Source organism: Neofelis nebulosa, chromosome 6, assembly GCF_028018385.1.
Source record: "Neofelis nebulosa isolate mNeoNeb1 chromosome 6, mNeoNeb1.pri, whole genome shotgun sequence".
NCBI lineage: Eukaryota > Metazoa > Chordata > Mammalia > Carnivora > Felidae > Neofelis > Neofelis nebulosa.
This window is the reverse complement of record NC_080787.1, coordinates 125,892,606-125,911,821: the sequence shown is the minus strand read 5'-3', so window position 1 is coordinate 125,911,821 and position 19,216 is coordinate 125,892,606. Positions and strand designations below refer to the sequence as shown.

The 19,216-nt window shown below is 36.3% G+C and overlaps 1 protein-coding gene across 10 annotated transcripts in view; it reads left to right on the top strand.

Annotated features, from left to right (window-relative positions):
• Positions 1-19,216, top strand: part of AHI1 (Abelson helper integration site 1) — a 212,238-nt gene that overhangs the window by 71,798 nt on the left and 121,224 nt on the right. For 9 of the 10 annotated variants that reach the window (XR_009263326.1, XR_009263327.1, XM_058735365.1 and 6 more), the window contains 2 exons: positions 8,692-8,888; positions 12,576-12,602. Coding sequence is in view for 8 of the 10 variants with exons in the window: in XM_058735365.1 (XP_058591348.1) it covers positions 8,692-8,888; positions 12,576-12,602 (224 nt within the window). In the remaining 2 variants the exon portion in view is untranslated. The remainder of the gene's footprint in view (positions 1-8,691; positions 8,889-12,575; positions 12,603-19,216) is intronic. The other variant, XM_058735366.1, reaches the window with a different exon arrangement.

Here is a 19,216-nt window from a genome sequence, read left to right as displayed (position 1 = left end):
TTAATAGTTCATTCCTTTACAAATGTTGGGGATGATTATAACGCATTAAGCAGTTGTATTCTCAGTATAGTCCAAAATATGAATTATCTTTATTATGTAGCATTAAATTTTAATGTGACTAATTTTGTAATATTTTTGCAACAAGCTAATATGTAGTTGAGGTAAATTTAATATGCATAGTTGTCTGTGTAAATTTAATAGTGTTCTTAAAGTACTAATGATGAATGCCTGAAAACAAGCTCGGTTATTACAATTCTCATACTTGGATAAGGTTATGCAGTAACATATATAACTGATGGTAGGTCCAAGTTTAAGTGTCTATTGTTAGCCTAGTAGGAGAATTAAGAGATAGAAATGCCATATTTGAAGATATGCTTAAACTACCTATTTCTTGGTTGTATCCTGAGGTGTCTATTTTAACATTCTGTGCAAAATGGATACTTTGATTTGGTTATGTCATTCATAGATTGAGGACATATGAAAAAGTAGCTTTGAGCATAAACCAGAGCTGTGAATTCCTCATTCAGGCATTTTTTTTATGTTTACATTGGTGCTTTTTAAAGTGCATCAATAAGGAAGAATGGTACAGTGTGAAATAGCAGTGTGGTGGGAAAGGCTGGAGTAGGAGTGAGCTCACTGGAATTCTAGACAAAGTGCCATCACTTTCTGCTTGACCCTGGTCAAGTAATTTAGCATTTTTGTATCTGTTTTTTTTTTTTTCACTGTACAATTAAAATACCTATCCTGTTTTATCAAATACCTCTCTTAGTGTTTTATCAAAGGCAAAAATGCAACTACAAAGCATGGTATAGAGCATTCGTATATTAAGAATTCATGAACCAGGCTGCAGTAGAGAAATCCTAGCCTTTTTCTGTAGTGATACACACATCACACACTTTAGTTGAATAGCATGACATATGGAAATTGATGGATAATGGAATAGGAAATCAACAGAAAGACAATAGCATGTACTTCAGGGGACCTGGAGATAGTTTATTATATTTTGGTGTTCACCCAACAGATTTGCTGGATGTCGGTAGATGCTCTCCCATTTGGTTGGCTATGAGACATGGATCTATTACACTTTCTTGTATAGCTTTTTGGACAGTTTCTTTTTTTTTTTTTTAATGTTTATTTTTGAGAGACACAAGAGACAGAATGCGAGTGGGTTAGGGGCAGAGAGAGAAGGAGACACAGAATCTGAAGCAGGCTCCAGGCTCCGAGCTGTCAGCACAGAGCCCAATATGGGGCTCGAACTCATGAACTGTGAGATCATGACCTGAGCCAAAGTTGGATGCTCAACTGACTGAGCCACCCAGGCGCCCCTGGACAGTTTCATTAGTAACACTTATAAGTTCTCTTTGACATATTAAATATTAAATATAAAATTACTAATGGTCCTGAATACACCCAAGCTATTAGAATCAAAGTGTTACTCAATAGAACTTTAGTGCATCCATACAGTTTCTTAAGATTAGCTGAAGCAGGAACAAGTTGGGCCCAGTAAAGTACAATTAAAAAAAAAACCATTATAAGCCCTTAAACATTCTTGTCCTGGCCCATTCAGACTGCTATAACAAAATACCAGAGACTACATGGCTTTGTAAACAACAGAAATTTATTTCTCACAATTCTGAATGCTGGGAAGTCCCAAGATCAAGGCATAGCAGACTCGATGTCTAGTGAGAGCTTACTTTCTGGTTCACAGACAGGATCCTCTAGCTGTAACCTCATGTGATAGGAGGGGTGAGGGAACTCTCTGAGATCTCTTTTATAAGGGCACTAATCCCATTCATGAGGGCTCACCTCGCAAAGGCCCCACCTCCAAGTACCAGCACTTTGGGCATTAGAAAGAACTTCAACATGAGAATTTCAGGAGGACACAAACACTCAGACCACAGGAATTCCCTACACATTGCAGATGTTAGAGGAAGAGAAGGAGGGTGCTGCCTACCTGCTGAATGCTGGGAAACTAGAAAAGCAGACCTGCCAGCTTACAGTAATACTATATTTAGAAATCGTTCATCTATAAGTAAAGAAATTAGGTATCCTGTAAAATGACTATACCCATTAACAGAGCTGTGTAAAATAATAGGTCTTGAACAAAGGAATTAAGTGTTGAACCAAAAGGAAATCTTAATGTAGTATAAGAGAAAAAATATTTTGTTTTGTTAGGTGCACTTTGTTATAAAGTCAATAACATAAGTAAATATAGGTTTTAATAATAACAAACATGTATTCACTCTGAATGCAAAAGGCTCTGGATTAAAATATCTTATTTCCTCTGTTCTTCCTCCTATAAAGATAAAAATCTCCTGAGAAAACCACGTTATTTTTTATAATTGTTTAAGGTCAGAACGTACACAACAGCACTGAACTTGTATAAATCAAAATTTGATTATCAGTTATGAAAACATTTTATGAATTTAAGTGTGTAAAATTTAAAATCCCCAATTATAGCCAATTGTAGGCAGGTTTATAAGTAATTTGATGGGTATATCATTCCTTTAAGCAAATGTAGTTGCCACCTCTGTGTTCTTAGCACCTTGTGGGTCCCTCTGCTACACGACTGAGCACACAGTAGTACTTACTTGTTGACCTCCAAGAGATTCAAGCCCCAAGACGGGCCTGTGTCTTCGCATTCCCAGAGCCTGCTCTCGTGCACTCCTAAAAAAGTGGTGGAAGGATGGAGATGAGACTTACAATTTTGAGTTTTCTCAGGTTAAGTTAGTTTTAAATGTACAAAGTTAAATTAGCCAAAGAAGAGAAAATGACTAAGTGAAGAAATACAGGTATTTAATTGCAACATTGTACTCCAATCATGGCCTATGTGAAAATGGTATAGAAACCTTTGAAATGTTAGAAGCATAGAGCTCAAGGGAATTTCAGAAAGCTTCCATTATGACCTATTTTACAGTGAAATAATCTGTACAGCACTATACAAATAAGTGTATGTATTTGTGGAGGGTGAGGGAGTGGAAGAATGCAAAGACTTGTAAGTAGCTTCTGTTTCTAGTATCTGAGAAACTAGGTCTTTGAATATTTCTGCAGACTTCTGTTTTTATGACTGCCTTCAAAGCACTGGAAGTGTTAAATATAAAGTATGATGTCCGTGTGACTCCTGGAAACCCAGTCAAATGTCTTTTGCATAGAAAACTCTCCTTAGACAACAGAAACAAATATTCATAATTGTTTGGGCTTTATTTTTGTTACTTGCATCTGTGTAGGCCCTTGTAACCTTTTTGGAAAGGCATCTTTATACCACCAAAAATAAACAGGCAATGCTTTTTGTTATTTTTACTTGTTAAAAAACTCCTTTTTTAAAGAAAATATGATACATAATACTTAGCGTAGCATAATACTTAGGAAATATAGTTTGGCAAGAAGAATAAGATAAGTATCAAAATCCTGCTATCCTGCATAACTGTTGCTTATATCAGCATTTATGTGCTTCTGTGCTCGATCACTCATAGCTTCAAGTTAAATCGTGGTGGGCTTATTAGGTAACTAGCAAGTACAGAAAAACAGAGAAATCAGAAAATGCCATTAAATACTTTAAGTCCAGCTGTACTTTCCACTCAACAACAACAACAACAACAAAAAACAATGAAATGTTAAAAGAACAGTTTTGAAAAGCAAATAAGACAAAGATGGTTTTCAGTGTTAGGAAGGGAAGTTCAGAACGTGTACAGAAAAGTAGTGGGCAGACCCATGAAAATCTAAGCCTAGAAGCAGCTACGCTTCCATCTGCAAACAGTAGTTGGGTATTGAGGAAGGAGCATCCTCTGGGATGGTAGGTTGTAAGCAGGTCTTCTCCCTCAGTATTGTTCCCTGGTACTTTCATCATTAAGGTCTGCAGAGAGAGAGCACGCGTTAGAGTGTGTGCTGTATTTAGAGTGTGTAAATGAAGTAAGGCATGAATACAGTGGTCAAGGCCCTAAAATTTTTTATATGTGCTATCTCAGATTCATGGTTGATGAAACCCCAAGACCGGTGACAAAACAAAACAAAACAAAACAAAACCACGTGATTATTCTTTTGTATATCCATTATATTGCTTTATAAACTATTTTTCCTGCAGTTAACATGTTAGTAATATTTCATCATGGCAGCTGTACTTCTGTACATAATTTTAGTTGCTGAATTCCCTTTCATTAAACAAATACACCATAATTTATTTAAAATATTATTGTACAATTCCACTGTTACATAGTTTTTCAATATTTTAAACACGACTTCAGTACTTGCCTGGTTACTCCATTTTGCTTCTTAGGAAAAAGTATCTTGAGGTGCAATGGGTCAGTTAAATAGGCCAAAAACAAACAAACAAACAAACAAACAAACAAACAAACAAAAAACATCATTTTCTAATTTGCCTTTTTTTCCGTTATTCCTTCTTACTTGTGAGGCTGAATATTTCTTTTATTGGCCACATAGTTATTCTTTTGTGAATTTTCTGGGGTGGTCCTTTGCCCATTTTCTGTTAGATTATTCATTTTTTAATTCATTTTATGGGGACTCTTTGCATGTTAAGAATATTAACCCCTTTTATCACTAGTTTGTCATTTGCTTTTTTTTGTATGAGCAACATTATTAAGGTACATTGAAATACAGTAAACTGCATATATTTAAAATGTACATTTTGATAAATCTAAACATATTTAAACATGTGTGAAACCATCATCTCAATCAAGATAATGAACATATCCATCATCTCTAAGTTACTTTGTGCTTCTTTGAAATTTCTCCCTACCACATCCTTCCCCATGGCAATCACTATGAGTTAATTTCCATTTTCTAGAATTATGTATAAGTGAGACCGTTTATACCATGTACTCTTTTTTGTCTGACTTCTTTCACCCATAATTACTTTGAGATTTATCTCTATTTTAGCTTTTATTAATAGTTTATCCTTCATCCTTACAATGAGTATTGTTTCATTTTATGATATATCACAGTCTGTCTGTTGATGGAAATGGGGGTTGTACCCAGTTTTTAGCTATTAGAAATAAAGCTGCTATGAACATTCATCTACAAGTCTTTGTCTGAACACATGCTTTCATTTCTCCTGAGTAAATTCCTAAGAGTAGGAAGACTGCGTCTAATTGCAGATGTCTGTTTAACTTAAGAAGCTGCCAGACTGTTTTTAAAGTGGTTATGCCATTTAACCTTTCTCCCAGTAGTGTGTGTTTCAGTTATCTCCATACCCTTGCTAAATTTCAAGTGGTCAGTCTTTCTAATTTTAGCCCCCTCTGATACTGGTGTGCAGTGCTATTTCATGCTGGTTTTAATTTGCTTATCTTTAATGACTAATGTTGTTGAGCCACCTTTTCATGTACATATTTGCCATCCATTTATCTTCTTCAGTGAAGTGTCTGTTCATGTCTTTTGCCCGTTTTTTAGTTAGCTTATTTTCTGACTATGAAGTTTTAAGTGTTATGTGTTCTCCATAAAAGTGGTGCTCTATTAGATACATGATTTGCAAATATTTCTCCCAGTCTTTGTCTTCTAATTCTCTTCTTAACAGTGTTGAAGAACAAATGTTTGCAATTTTGATGAAGTTCTAAATTACCAATTTTTTTTTTTATATGGAGTTTTGGTTTTGTGTCTAAGAATCTTTGCCCAATCCAAGCTCACAAAAGTATCCTCCTGTGTGTTCTCTAGAGAAGTCTTACAGTTTTCGGTTTTAGATTCATTTTGAGTTATTTTCTGTACATGGTGTGAAGTATGTATCAAAGTTCATTTGCTCACATATGAATATCCATTTGTTCTAGCACTATTTATTCAAAAGAACCGGCTTTACACCATGTCCGTACATATTGAGCTCTATTCTGTTCTCTTATCTATTTGTTTATCTTTGTGCCAAAAACAAAGTGTCTTGATTACTACACTTTATAATAAGACTTGAAGTCAAGTTGTATAACTCCCCCCTTTTTTTTTCAGCTTGTTTTGACTCTTCTAGATCCTTTGTATTTCCATGTGAAGTTTAGAATTTGACAATTTCCCCAAAAGGGACCTGCTGGATTTTGAGTGAGATTACGTTGAATGCACAGATCATTTGGGGAGAATTGGCATTTTGACAGTATTGATTATTCAAATCATGAACATAATCTATCTCTTTATTTAGGTTCTTCTTCAGTTTTATCTCGGCACTGTTTTGTAGTTTTCAGTGTACATGTCTTTCCCATCTTTCATCAGATGCTTCCCAAAATATGTCATGTTTTTTATATCATTCTAAATGATATATATTTTTTAAATTTAAATTTCTGACTCTTTGTTATTGTCTATAGAAATAATGCTGATCTTGTCTAAAGTTGATTGTTAGTTCTAATGACTTATGTTTTTAGATTCCAGTCAGATTTTTTACACAAATGTGGGGCCAGGACCTGAGAGTGAGAACCTCCATAAATTTCCTTTGTACTGCTTCACTTGCCTTACCATCATCTTAGCTCTGGATAGACGATTCTGTTTATAAAGCCAATTTCATTTCTTCCTTTTATACATTTTATCTACTTTTTGGTAGTTCAAAGCAGGAGGGAAAATCTGGTCCCTTTTACTCTTATTCTGGCCAGAGATGGAATTCTCTTACCTTTCCTATGCTTTTTTATTTTTATTATGATAGCCTTATTTTTTTAATTTTAATAGAGACTCTTTAAATGTTCACATAGAAAAATATGTCCATCTTTTATGTTGACAATTCTTAACATTTTCTGACTCATGCAGTCCTTTGACAAATCTGATAAAAGTTATGGATCTGATTTCCATAAATATTTACACATTCATATTTCTATATGTAACTTCAATAGTCCACAGAAACCCTGGAGGCTGGTCTATTGATTGATTCCCTGTTATGAATCTTGATTGTATCACTTTCTTCTCATGTTATGTTTAGAAAGTCCTTCTATTAAAAATTATATAATTAAGGAAATACTTTTTAAGTGATTACTGTATACTTTTCTCCTTTGTGTATACAGACAGGTACTTACAAATTTTTAGATTCCTTTATTTTAAATGATCAAATGAGATAGTGTATATAAACGCATTCTAAACACCATAAAGTACAGTATTCATGCTGTTGTCCTTGTCGTCGTCATCATCAAAAACATTCACTCTTTTGGCCATCTATTCCAGTCTGGGGAGTTAAATCCAAAGAAAGAATTATTTCAAGAAATAATTTGAACTATGAAAAGTACTTGTTCATACATGGTCTGTAATGAGGGAAAACAAAACATTGTAAATATTTAGTAATAGGAGAATGCATAAATAAATAATAGTGCTTCATTGGATGAGATGTTGTAAAGCATTTAAAAGTGGTAATTACATAGTTATAAAAATACAAAAAATGTTTGTATTTAAATTGAAGAAAATTAAATTTTATTCACATTATGGTATCTTATGTAAAGTGTCCATATGTATAAAGATTAAGAGGGGTATAGAAATATGAAAAGAGTTGTTTTGGGGAGATGGGTTTGCAAATAATTATTTTTATTGTTCTCTCCTTTCCTTTAATTCTATTCTATTATACCTTTGATTTTTTTAAATATTTTTTTATGTTTATTTTTGAGAGCAAGAGAGACAATATGAGTGGGAGAGGGGCAGAGAGAAAGGGAGAAACAGAATCTGAAGCAGGCTCCAGGCTCCGAGCTGTCAGCACAGAGCCTGACGTGGAGCTCAAACTCACGGACCGCGAGATCATGGCCTGAAGTTGGCCACTCCACCGACTGAGCCACCCAGGCTCCCTAATGCCTTTGATTTTTTATATTACGTTTTCTGTATACATATATTTAAAGTTAGGTTCCGGATGGAACTGGAGAGTGTGATGCTAAGTGAAATAAGCCATACAGAGAAAGACAGATACCATATGGTTTCACTCTTATGTGGATCCTGAGAAACGTAACAGAAACCCATGGGGGAGGGGAAGGGAAAAAAAAAAAAAAAAAAGAGGTTAGAGTGGGAGAGAGCCAAAGCATAAGAGACTGTTAAAAACTGAGAACAAACTGAGGGTTGATGGGGGGTGGGAGGGAGGGCAGGGTGGGTGATGGGTATTGAGGAGGGCACCTTTTGGGATGAGCACTGGGTGTTGTATGGAAACCAATTTGACAGTAAATTTCATATATTAAAAAATAAAAAAATAAATAAAAAAAAAAAAATAAAGTTAGGTTCCGGGGTGCCTGGGTGGCTCAGTTGGTTAGGTGTCCAACTTCAGCTCAGGTCATGATCTCGCGATTTGTGAGTTTGAGCCCTGCGTCGGGCTCTGTGCTGACAGCTCAGAACCTGGAGCCTGCTTCGGATTCTGTGTCTCGCTCTCTCTCTGCCCCTCCCCTGCTCACGCTCTGTCTTTCTCTGTCTCTCTCTGTCTCAAAAATAAATAAAACATAAAAAAATTTAAAGTTAGGTTCCCATTCCAACATGTTTTTTACCACACCAAGAGATGGCTTTCAAGGCTGATTTATAATACTGCCTGACATAAATCATCTGTGAAATTATTATTTTTCCTTTTTCATGCTTTTATATTATTGAATAATTCCACAATTTCACATTTTGCCAGTCATGTTGTCTTATTATCACGCAGTTTTTAAAATGTATTATGTAGTTTCTGATCGTTGGTTTAATGCTACAGTCTCATGGCTTAATTATTTCATTGTGCTTTTGCTGTGATGACTTGAACTAATTATGGATGTATTTTTTCAGTTGCCCAGCAAGAGGCTGAAATGTTCAAACGCTACAATGGGACATTTCCATTACCTGGAATACACCAAAGTCAAGATGCTTTAGGCACCTGTCCTAAACTGCCTCATCAAGGCTCTTTTCAGATAGATGACTACGTCCACACTGACAATTCTTCAATGAAGATGCAGCAAGTGAAACAGAGACTCGATTCTGTCACAGTATGTCTGATGATTTTATGCAGTTGAGAAGTTGGAAATTTTAAAACCATTTTGATTCTATTTTACATTGCCATGCCTATAAGTATTAATTCAAAAAAGTAAGTAGGTTACTTAAAAATAGGTTTTCTAATGCTTTTTTGGTTGCCTTCTGGTATTCTAACATCACCCACTGCAGTAAACAGACTGATATGGGATAGATAACCTATCATGCTTTCCCGACTTGATATTTCTGTAAAGACCAGCCCAAGATCTCTTTTGCTATTTAAAAATGGAAGTGCGTATGTGTGTGCATATGTACAACACACACAAACACAAAAGGCACCAACCTGGGAAATTATTCACGTAAAATATATTAAAGGTACAACCTCCTTAATATGCCAAAGTTTAAATAATAAAGAAAAATAGACTTGAACAAAGAAATGGATAAAATAAATAAGCAGGAACTTCCAAAAAGAATAGATACAGATGTTTCTGAAGCATATTTAAAAGGACTGTTATCTCACTACAAGAAAAGTGCTGTCAAAATCAGGAATGGCCATAAAACTGGAAAATAGGTCATGAAAATGCGGAGGAGGATGCTTAATTAAAAATGAGTGCTTTTTATTCTGTTCATTATAAATTATTACATTAACTTTCTCAAAGATAACTAATAAAATGTATTGGGAAGCTTAGATATCCTTAAAAATTCTTAATGCTCTTTGAACATAATAGTTCCTTTAGTTAGAATTAGCCTGGAGCTCCTTGAAGACTGCGCAGACTTGTTCCTTGTCGTGTTGTCACCTTTTGGCACAGTGCCTGGCACTTAATAAATATAATCCCTTTCTCTCCTCCATTGATAGGAATCTTCACCAGTTTTAACCCAAACATATGAGGAGCTATATTGAGACACCTTTAGTTATGACTATACTTACTTCCTCTCTACTTTTCTTTCTTTAGAAAATTGGAGTTTCAGGTATACCAGAATGCAGGTTTCATTGGAATATAAGGGAAATATTTTTATTTTTATCAGTATAAATTTTAGAATATGTACTATAAATTAATAAATTTATTTCAAAGTTGTAATTCTGTGTATTTTACCATTTTAATTGAATAATGTATGATGTTCCAGATTTTAAAAGGAAGTATAGATAAATGGAGTTTTAAAAACTAGAGAAAAATGTTTCTTCACTAGGGAAAAAAGTGTCCCTTGTGTAAAATCTTACATGGCAAAATGTCTTCACAGATTTAAGAGCAACTAACTCACTGATCAATAAAAAAACAAGTTTCCTTCAATCTGTTGATCTTTACACTATAAAACTTAACGTGCTGGAATTACCTTAGCCTTGTAGCTTTTTTTTTGTCATCTTACATAGCTGTCATCTTCAGATAAATGAAAGGACATAAGAACAAAAGAAAGTAGATGTAAAGGAAAAATCAGAAAAATATTTTTTAAGATATGAAATCAAAAGCAAGGGGGAAGTAGATTGATAATTTATTATAAGAGAAAAATTTCTTTCTCTTATTTATTTATTTCTTTTAAATTAGAGTATCTGTTTGCATTGGGATTGAGGTAGACCAAGGCTGCCTTTAGAAATGAAAACTTTGTATATAATGGCTGTGGTTTTTGAAAAGCCCTATTTTTCCCATGTTGAGAGAATGCACCGAACTCTTTCAAATGTCATCTGCAATATATTTTCTTTTGGAATGTAGATAGTATGTTTGGGAATAAAAACAAAATGTCCTCTTTATTCCCTTGGCAGCTCTATTTTTATATTTTGCAAGCATTGACTGGATTGTTACCTTTTGTCACAAATCCTTTTTCTTGTTTCTTGTAATTTATTTTGGTAGAGCCCAATTTTTTGTTGTTAGGTTTTTAGTCCATTGAAGACTCTAACAGTGGTCTTCTATAGAGAAGTGTAATATGGAAGACTTGATTACTTCTATATTATGAGGACTATATTACTAGAGATACTTCTTTCTTTGCAACCACAGTAGGAATTTTTTTAATAAAATATAGTGCAAGCTTAGGGTATGGTGTGTGTGTGTGTGTGTGTGTGTGTGTGTGTGTGTGTGTGTGAATTGCATAACCAATCCAGTTCAGCAGGTGTTTACTCATTAATGAATAAAGGAAACAAAAATAGATAATTCTCTGTTCTCCATAGCCTTACCACTTAGTCATTTAGCTCTTTCCTCTTTCCTTTAACAGAGTTGACTGTATTTGCAGCTACAGCAATACCTGAAAGGCACACTACAGCCCAGATAGATCTCTTAGGTAGACAGTATGTTAAGAGCATTGCCAAAAGTCACTCTGTTTTTAAAATTTGATCTTATCAGTGCATCCAAACTTGCTCAGAACCTGGGGTACCTACTGGGAGTAATCAGACTTACAAAAAGTTGATTTATTAAGTTAAAAAAACTGACTTATAGGGAAAGGTATACCTTTCTAGCTGCCTGAACACTCAAGACCACTCTCACTTTTAAAAATTAATCTGAAACCCAGGCTAATGATGACAGAGTTGATTATAAACAGAGTCATAGGAGTAGGGATTAGATAGATTTAAAAATGTTTTATGCCAGCTTTGCAAAAAGGTTAGTTTTCTCTACCTTTTGGAAGATTTCACCTAATAATGATTGATGATAACTAACATCTATTTAATTATGAATGATGACTAACATCATGAGTTCCTGTGCTGAGTGCTTTACTTGTTCATTGTATTTAATCCTCAAAACCATCCTATAGTGTGAGTGCTAGTATTATCCCCATTTTACGGAAAGTGAAGTTGAGGCTTACAGAGCTCAAGCAATATCACCAGTGTCGCACAGTTGGCAAGTGCTGGAACTGGGATTCAGTCCAGACAGAATCTCATGCTCCGGCAGTGTCATTTTCTCCTTTTAGTGATCAAATTACTGATACCCTTCAGACATAGTCTCTGTCCCTTAGAAATTTCCGGATAAAAAACTGATACTCCTCTTTTAGTTCTCTTTTTTCCTAAACTCCACATTCATCATTAGCATTTTTCTCTGTTTCTCTTGTAGTCTGATGATACATGCTGGCTGACCTTAATTGGACTTAGATATTTTTTGTGTCTCCATAGCAGCACATTTTCAAATCATTTATTATAATGTTGACTTTTACTAGTTTCTTTGTCAGAACTGATCTTCTTCTTCCCTTGTCCCATGAATTGTAGGTGGTTCCTTTCTGTAGCTCCTTCAATACTTTGCCATTTAGTAGTGTTTGTTACTAGATTTCCTCAGAAGTAACTTATTAATATGGATATTATATTTATGGGCATTGTTATTTGTAGAGATAATTATATACAATAATTAATTATGGGTGCATCTTTGAGACATGTTAGTGCTCTGGTGTAGAATTTTGGCATTTACAAGTTTATTACTAGGTTTGTTTATGAAGTTTTTTGAGGCCACACGGTTTTATTGAGGCAGACATGCGTGGGCTCTCCATGCCTTTTGTTTCAGCAGGTTAGATTTACCAAGAACTCACTGAGTCTCTTTTTTTATTTCACACTCTTTCCAGCTCATTGGAAACAATGCAGAGTGACAGCTACAGGGTGATAGACAAAGAGGCTCTCCCAAATGTTGATTTTGGTTGTTAAAGGATTAATATCAGAATGTGTTGAAAAGAGTTGATAATTTTATTAAAATAAAATTATGAATATTTCCTTACTTGTTGTATTGTATTTCTTTTAGGAGGTGATACGAACCTGTACTGCAAAGGTAAGCAGTTTTTATCAGGAGGAAGATAACTTTAAGATCAGAGCTTTCATTGTGATGTACCAGAGAATTGAAATGTACCATTCGGAGTTTTTACTAGAACTTTTACAAAAGCTAGTCAGATGTGTATTTTCCTTATTTGAGCTCAAATCTATCAAAGAATTATATACGGGAATCTGAGACTTTAACAAATATCTTCATATTTTCGAAGATTTAAGAATATTAAGTAATTGGAATGTACTTTCAGTAAAGGACCAGCAAGATCATTTGATCCTCTGAGAAAAATATTATACAATACTTAATAGGTAAGAGACACCGGTACAGTTCCAGTGGATGTATGCTGAGTAAACTGTATAAGCCGTGAAATGCATGCAAGCTGCGTGTAAATAACAGTGATACACTGTGTGCTTATAATGCTCTTGATCATTTACTTATACCAGCGTCTCACACTTCTTTTTCCATTTAGCTCCATAGCAATCCTGACAGGCAAATTAGATATTATTGTTACTCCAATTTTAGAAAGGAGGAATCTGAGGCTTATTGAAGTTAAGTGATTTGCTCAAGACCCCAAAGTTAGTGGAAAAATAGTAGCATACCTTTTGATTATTAAACAGTTTCAACTAAATTGTATCTAAGATGCTTCCAACACAGCAGCTTTCTTCTTTTTACAAGCAAAGCTATTTTATATACAATCTCTAACTCCATTGTCAAGAAAATAAATTTTAATTTAAAAGAGTTGGAATGGCACCATATGTTTGTCTTTCCCTCTCCTCTGTCCACTTCCCAAATTCAGTTGAATAATTAGACGTTCATTGATTTATCAAATGTAATTATATCTGTCACAGAGTAAAAGGGTGAGACATTCAGAAGGGAATTAGCATGGTGTTGGTATGTTCAAAGACTGCTTTGTGTCATATCAGTGCAGTGGAAGTATTTTTTTTATTCAGTAAACATATACTACCATGTGGCAGGCACTTGGAATACAGAAGTAGGTCCTAGGCTATTGCTTCTTTTCACATGAGGCATCTTATAGAGGAAACATGTGAGAAAACACTATACTTACCCCATCACTGAACTGTCCAGTATCAGTGAGGACCCATCACTTTTTTACCTAATTATCGCAAGTCAACAGGATATGGAATATAGACAAGGGGAAGGAAGATGAAGGGAAGAAGAGAACAAGCTATATTCTGACTTGGGCTGCAGATATTCAGGAAACTTGCTCCTGATAGCGGTGATTACTATAATGATTGTAGCTCCAAGATTACTACCTCTTCTTAAGTATACATAGTATATAAAACCAAAGTCGAAAAATAATTTTCTGGCTAGCAATTCACAGCTTTTTCTCTTTAACAAATAAATATATATACGCTTCTTTAGTTTAAAAAAATTTTTTTTAAATATTTTATTTATTTTTGAGACAGAGAGAGACAGAGCATGAGCAGGGAGGGTCAGAGAGAGAGGGAGACACAGAATCTGAAGCAGGCTCCAGGCTCTGAGCTGTCAGCACAGAGCCCGATGCGGGGCTCGAACTCACGGACCGTGAGATCATGACCTGAGCTGAAGTCAGACGCTTAACCGACTGAGCCACCCAGGCGCCCCCCCCCCTTTTTTTTTTAATATATGCTTCTTTTGTAAAGCTCTCTGAATGTCCAAAAGTCAGGTGATCTGTACGTATTTGCCAAAGGCTGAGGAAACTGTCATCTGCTAATCTGGAACCTCTCTGCAGATGAAGGATCGTTATATTCATCTTTGTACCCCAAGTATTTCACAAAAGTAAAATAAATGCTCATTGAAAATATGATGATATATTTGGAAATTAAGTATTTGGAAAGATTAACCTTACTATTGTCTCTAGTTATTCTTTTTTGGTAAGTTTTATTGAGAGGTAATTCACATACCATCATAATTTGCCCTTTTGAAGTATATAGTTACTGGGTTTTACCTTACTCACAGGCTGTGCAAGCATCACTATTACCTGATTTTTAAACTTTTTTATTCCCTCCAAAAAGAAATCGTGTTTCTCTTAGCAGTCATTATTTCTATAGGTATATGCACATGTACACACACACACACACACCCAAACTCCTGGCAACCACTAATGTACCTTCTGTCTCTATAGGTTTGCCTGTTCTGAACATTTTATATCAATTGAATCAAAGAATATGTGGTCATTTATAACTGGCTTCTTTCACTTAGAATAATGTTTTCACAGTTCCTCCGTTTGTAGCCATGTTATCAATACTACTTTTTATTGCCAAGTAAGATTCTGTTGTACAGATAGATTACATTTTGTTTACCCATTCATCAGTTTATAGACTTTTGGATTGTTTCCATTTGGGGGCTATTATGAATAATGCTACTCCAATCATGTGTGTACCAGTTTTTGTTTAGGCGTATGTTTTCATTTCTTGAGACATATAGGAGTGGAATTGTTGGGTGATATGATAACTCTGCATTTAACATTTTGCACAACTACTAAACTTACCCAAGGTGGCTGCACCATTTTATTTTTTTTTTCTTTTTTTTTTTTACATTTTTTTTTAATATATGAAATTTATTGTCAAATTGGTTTCCATACAACACCCAGTGCTCATCCCAAAAGGTGCCCTCCTCAATACCCATCACCCACCCTTCCCTCCCTCCCACCCCCATCAACCCTCAGTTTGTTCTCAGTATTTAACAGTCTCTTATGCTTTGGCTCTCTCCCACTCTAACCTCTTTTTTTTTTTTTTTCCTTCCCCTCCCCCATGGGTTTCTGTTACGTTTCTCAGGATTCACCTAAGAGTGAAACCATATGGTATCTGTCTTTCTCTGTATGGCTTATTTCACTTAGCATCACACTCTCCAGTTCCATCCACGTTGCCACAAAAGGCCATATTTCATTCTTTCTCATTGCCATGTAGTATTCCATTGTGTATATAAACCACAATTTCTTTATCCATTCATCAGTTGATGGACATTTAGGCTCTTTCCACAATTTGGCTATTGTTGAGAGTGCTGCTATAAACATTGGGGTACAAGTGCCCCTATGCATCAGTACTCCTGTATCCCTTGGATGAATTCCTAGCAGTGCTATTGCTGGGTCATAGGGTAGGTCTGTTTTTAATTTTCTGAGGAACCTCCACACTGCTTTCCAGAGCGGCTGGCTGCACCATTTTAGAATCCTGTGTGGTAATTCTGTATTTAACATTTTGAGGAAATTGTATATTTAACACTTTTCCAAAGTGGCTGTGCCATTTTATATTCCCACCAGGAATGTGTAAGGGTTCCAGTTTCTCTTCATTCTTACCAACACTTGTTATTTTCTGTCTTTCTTAGGATAGCTATCCTAGTTGGTGAGAAGTGGTATCTCGTTGTGGCTTTTGATTTGCATTTCCCTAATGACTAACGACATTGAGCATGTTTGATGTGCCATTTGTATATCTTGCTTAGAGAAGTGTCTGGTCAAATCATTTGCCCATTTAAAAAAAAATTGTCTTTTTAATATGCACTTTTTAAGAGTTCTGGATACAAGTCTCTTATCAGATAGATGATTTGCAAATGTTTTACCCCACTTTGTGAGTTGTCTTTCCACTTTCTTGATGATGGCCTTTAAAGCAAAAAGGTCTTAATTCTTGTGAAGTTCAGTTTATCTATTTTTTCTTCTGTCACTTTGCTTTTGGTATCATATCTAATAAACCATTGCCTAACCCGACACATCAAAGATGTACTTCTTCTTAAGATTTTAATATTTTTAACTCTAACACTTAGTCTGTGATTATTTTCTCTTTTTTTATGTGTATAAATGCTATGTGGAGGTATAACTTTATCCCATTGCATGTGGCCACCTAGTTGTCTCTGCACCAGTTGTTGAAAAGGCTGTTCGTGCCCCATTGAGTGGTCTGGGCGCCATTGTCAAAAGTCCTTAGTCTTAAAAGCAAAATATATTTCTGCAGTTTCTCATTTGTTGCAACCAGGATAGTAAATTTTGCCAGGTATCTAAGTTTTTTCTTCCTTAAATCCCAGCCGAATTTTTATGTTGTTGAAGATTCATTCCTTTTTTCCATTAACATGCTTTAGTAAGTATTGTGTGTGTGTGTGTGTGTGTGTGCGCGCGCACACACACGCACATGTGTGCTTGTGTTAGAACAGTGAATAGGCACATTTTGTCATAGGAAGATAAATGGTAAAAAAAGGAAACAAGGTAATTTCAGACAATAAGTGACGTAACAATAAAAGTAGATCCCCGAGACAGAGAATGCCAGGGGAGTGGGGGACGGCTGCCCTCAAAGTGTGTTCATAAAAGGCCTCTCTGAGAGAAACATTTGACAAGGAGCTAGTCCTGTCCTGGAAAATCCTCATCTGGAAATATAACTGGCAGAAAGAAGAGCACTGTGTGTAAGTAGTAATCATGAGCAAGTAAGGAGAAACGGTGTTTCGTGACGAGGTTGGAGAGGTGATCAGGAGACCATGCATGCCTTTTAAAATGCCTGTAAGCATGGTAATGCAGGGGAGGAATGATTTCCCTTCTCTCCTAGGTTCTGTCCTTCTAGGTCTGATGGTTAAGTTGACATAAGAATGATTAATAAAAGAAAAAAATCTAATTATGCACATATGGGAGCCCCACAAAGATATGAGACTACAAGCTGCAGGCAATTGAGGCTTTTATAAACCATCCTTAGTGTAGGAAAGGGAGGGATAGGGATATAAGGCTCCAAAGTGGGAAGGCAGCCGTTCCCAGGAAAGTGAGAGGAGGAACTGTTAGGCGAACAAAGCCTGCCCTGCCATGTAGTTAAGTCCCTCCAGTGAAAAAGGTCTCTCTGGGCATAGCTCTTTTCCTAGTAAAGGCCTCCTTTTTATAAAAATTTTTTTTTCAACGTTTTTTATTTATTTTTGGGACAGAGAGAGACAGAGCATGAACGGGGGAGGGGCAGAGAGAGAGGGAGACACAGAATCGGAAACAGGCTCCAGGCTCCGAGCCATCAGCCCAGAGCCTGACGCGGGGCTCGAACTCATGGACCACGAGATCGTGACCTGGCTGAAGTCGGACGCTTAACCGACTGCGCCACCCAGGCCCCCCAAAGGCCTCCTTTTTAAAGTACATTTCCTGGGGCACCTGGATGGCTCAGTCAGTTAAGCATCTGACTTTGGCCCAGGTCATGATCTCACGGTTTGTGGGTTTGAGTCCCGCGTTGGGCTCTGTGCTGACAGCTCAGAGCCTGGACCCTGCTTTGGATTCTGTGACTCCCTGTCTCTCTACTCCTTTCCCACTCATTCTCTCTCTCTCTCTCTCTCTCTCTCTCTCTCTCTCTCAAAAATAAAGAAACATTAAAAAAATTTTAAGTACATTTCCCTCATTGAAGGGTAGCTTCTCTACCTGTTTTCAGAGCTTTTCCAGTGTCCGCAGTTTCTGAAAATAATCCTTATGCCAAAGAGGCATATTCGAGGGTGACATATTCTGCTAAACCTTCAGTAAGGAGTTAGGTGTTGTTTTAATCAGAGAAGCTGTGATGGAGGTATTAAGCTGGGGAGAATGTGAGAATAGATTTTAAAGGGAGTAAGTCTTCAAGCAGATCAGTTAGCTGACTTTCATGGTTGTCCATGAGGAGATGGTACCTGGACTAAGGATGGTGTTAAAAGATAAACTGACACCTATTAAAATTTTTTTAGAGTTTATTTGAGCAAAAATTGATTTGAATGGCACAGCGTCAAACTGGACATGGTTAGAAGTGCTCCACTGGCAGGAACTGAGGAAAGACTTTTTATAGAGAAAAAGGCTGAAGCAAAGCAAGGAAATTAGAGATTGATGATAGTTTAAAGCCCAGCTGGCCATTTGTGATTGGTTGTCCTTAGGTTTCAACTTTGTAACCTGGAGGTATTTACAGGCTTAGGTTGGGCTTTGCTTCCATAGCCTGTAAGGCCAGGTGCCATGGCATTAGAGCTGCCTGAGACTCATCGCCTCCTGTTTAATTAATTTCACAGTGGCAATAATGAATTTGCAGGCAGTGGACAGATTCGCAATATATTTTGGAAGTAGATTCAACACAGCTCAGCGATGGATTGGATGTGGTGTAAGTGAAGGAAAGAGGAAAGATGGCTTCTGTGTTGCTGCTTGCAGCAATTGTACGGATGCTAGTAGAGCTTTGAATGAGGTGAGGAATGCTGGCGTGGAGGGAGCAGATTTTAGGAGCAGAGTTTTGGATGTGGACGTAGTTGTGTGGTAGGTGTTTGGACTTCTGAGTCTTGAGTTCAGGGAAGAAGTTAGGGCTAAAGCTACATTTATGTAAGCTGTGAGATTGGATAAGATCTCCCGGGGAGAGGTAGCTAAAGATCTGAGGCACGGGTCCAGGAGAAGCGTATGTCAGAGAAGCCTAGAGGAGAGTATTCCAAGGAAGAGAGGTGATAAACTATCACATGTGACTGAGAGAATGAGCAAAATGAGGATAGAACATTGAGGATTGTATTTGGCTGGATGGTGTCCTTTGGTTACCTTGATGGAAACTGAGTAAGTGGCAGAGACAAACGCACAATTGAAGTGAGTTGAGGACAGAATAGAAGTCCATAAATTTTGACTGGGAAGCAGAGAAACAGGAGCTGAAGAGGAATCGTCAGTGGACAACATTAAAGTGTATTTA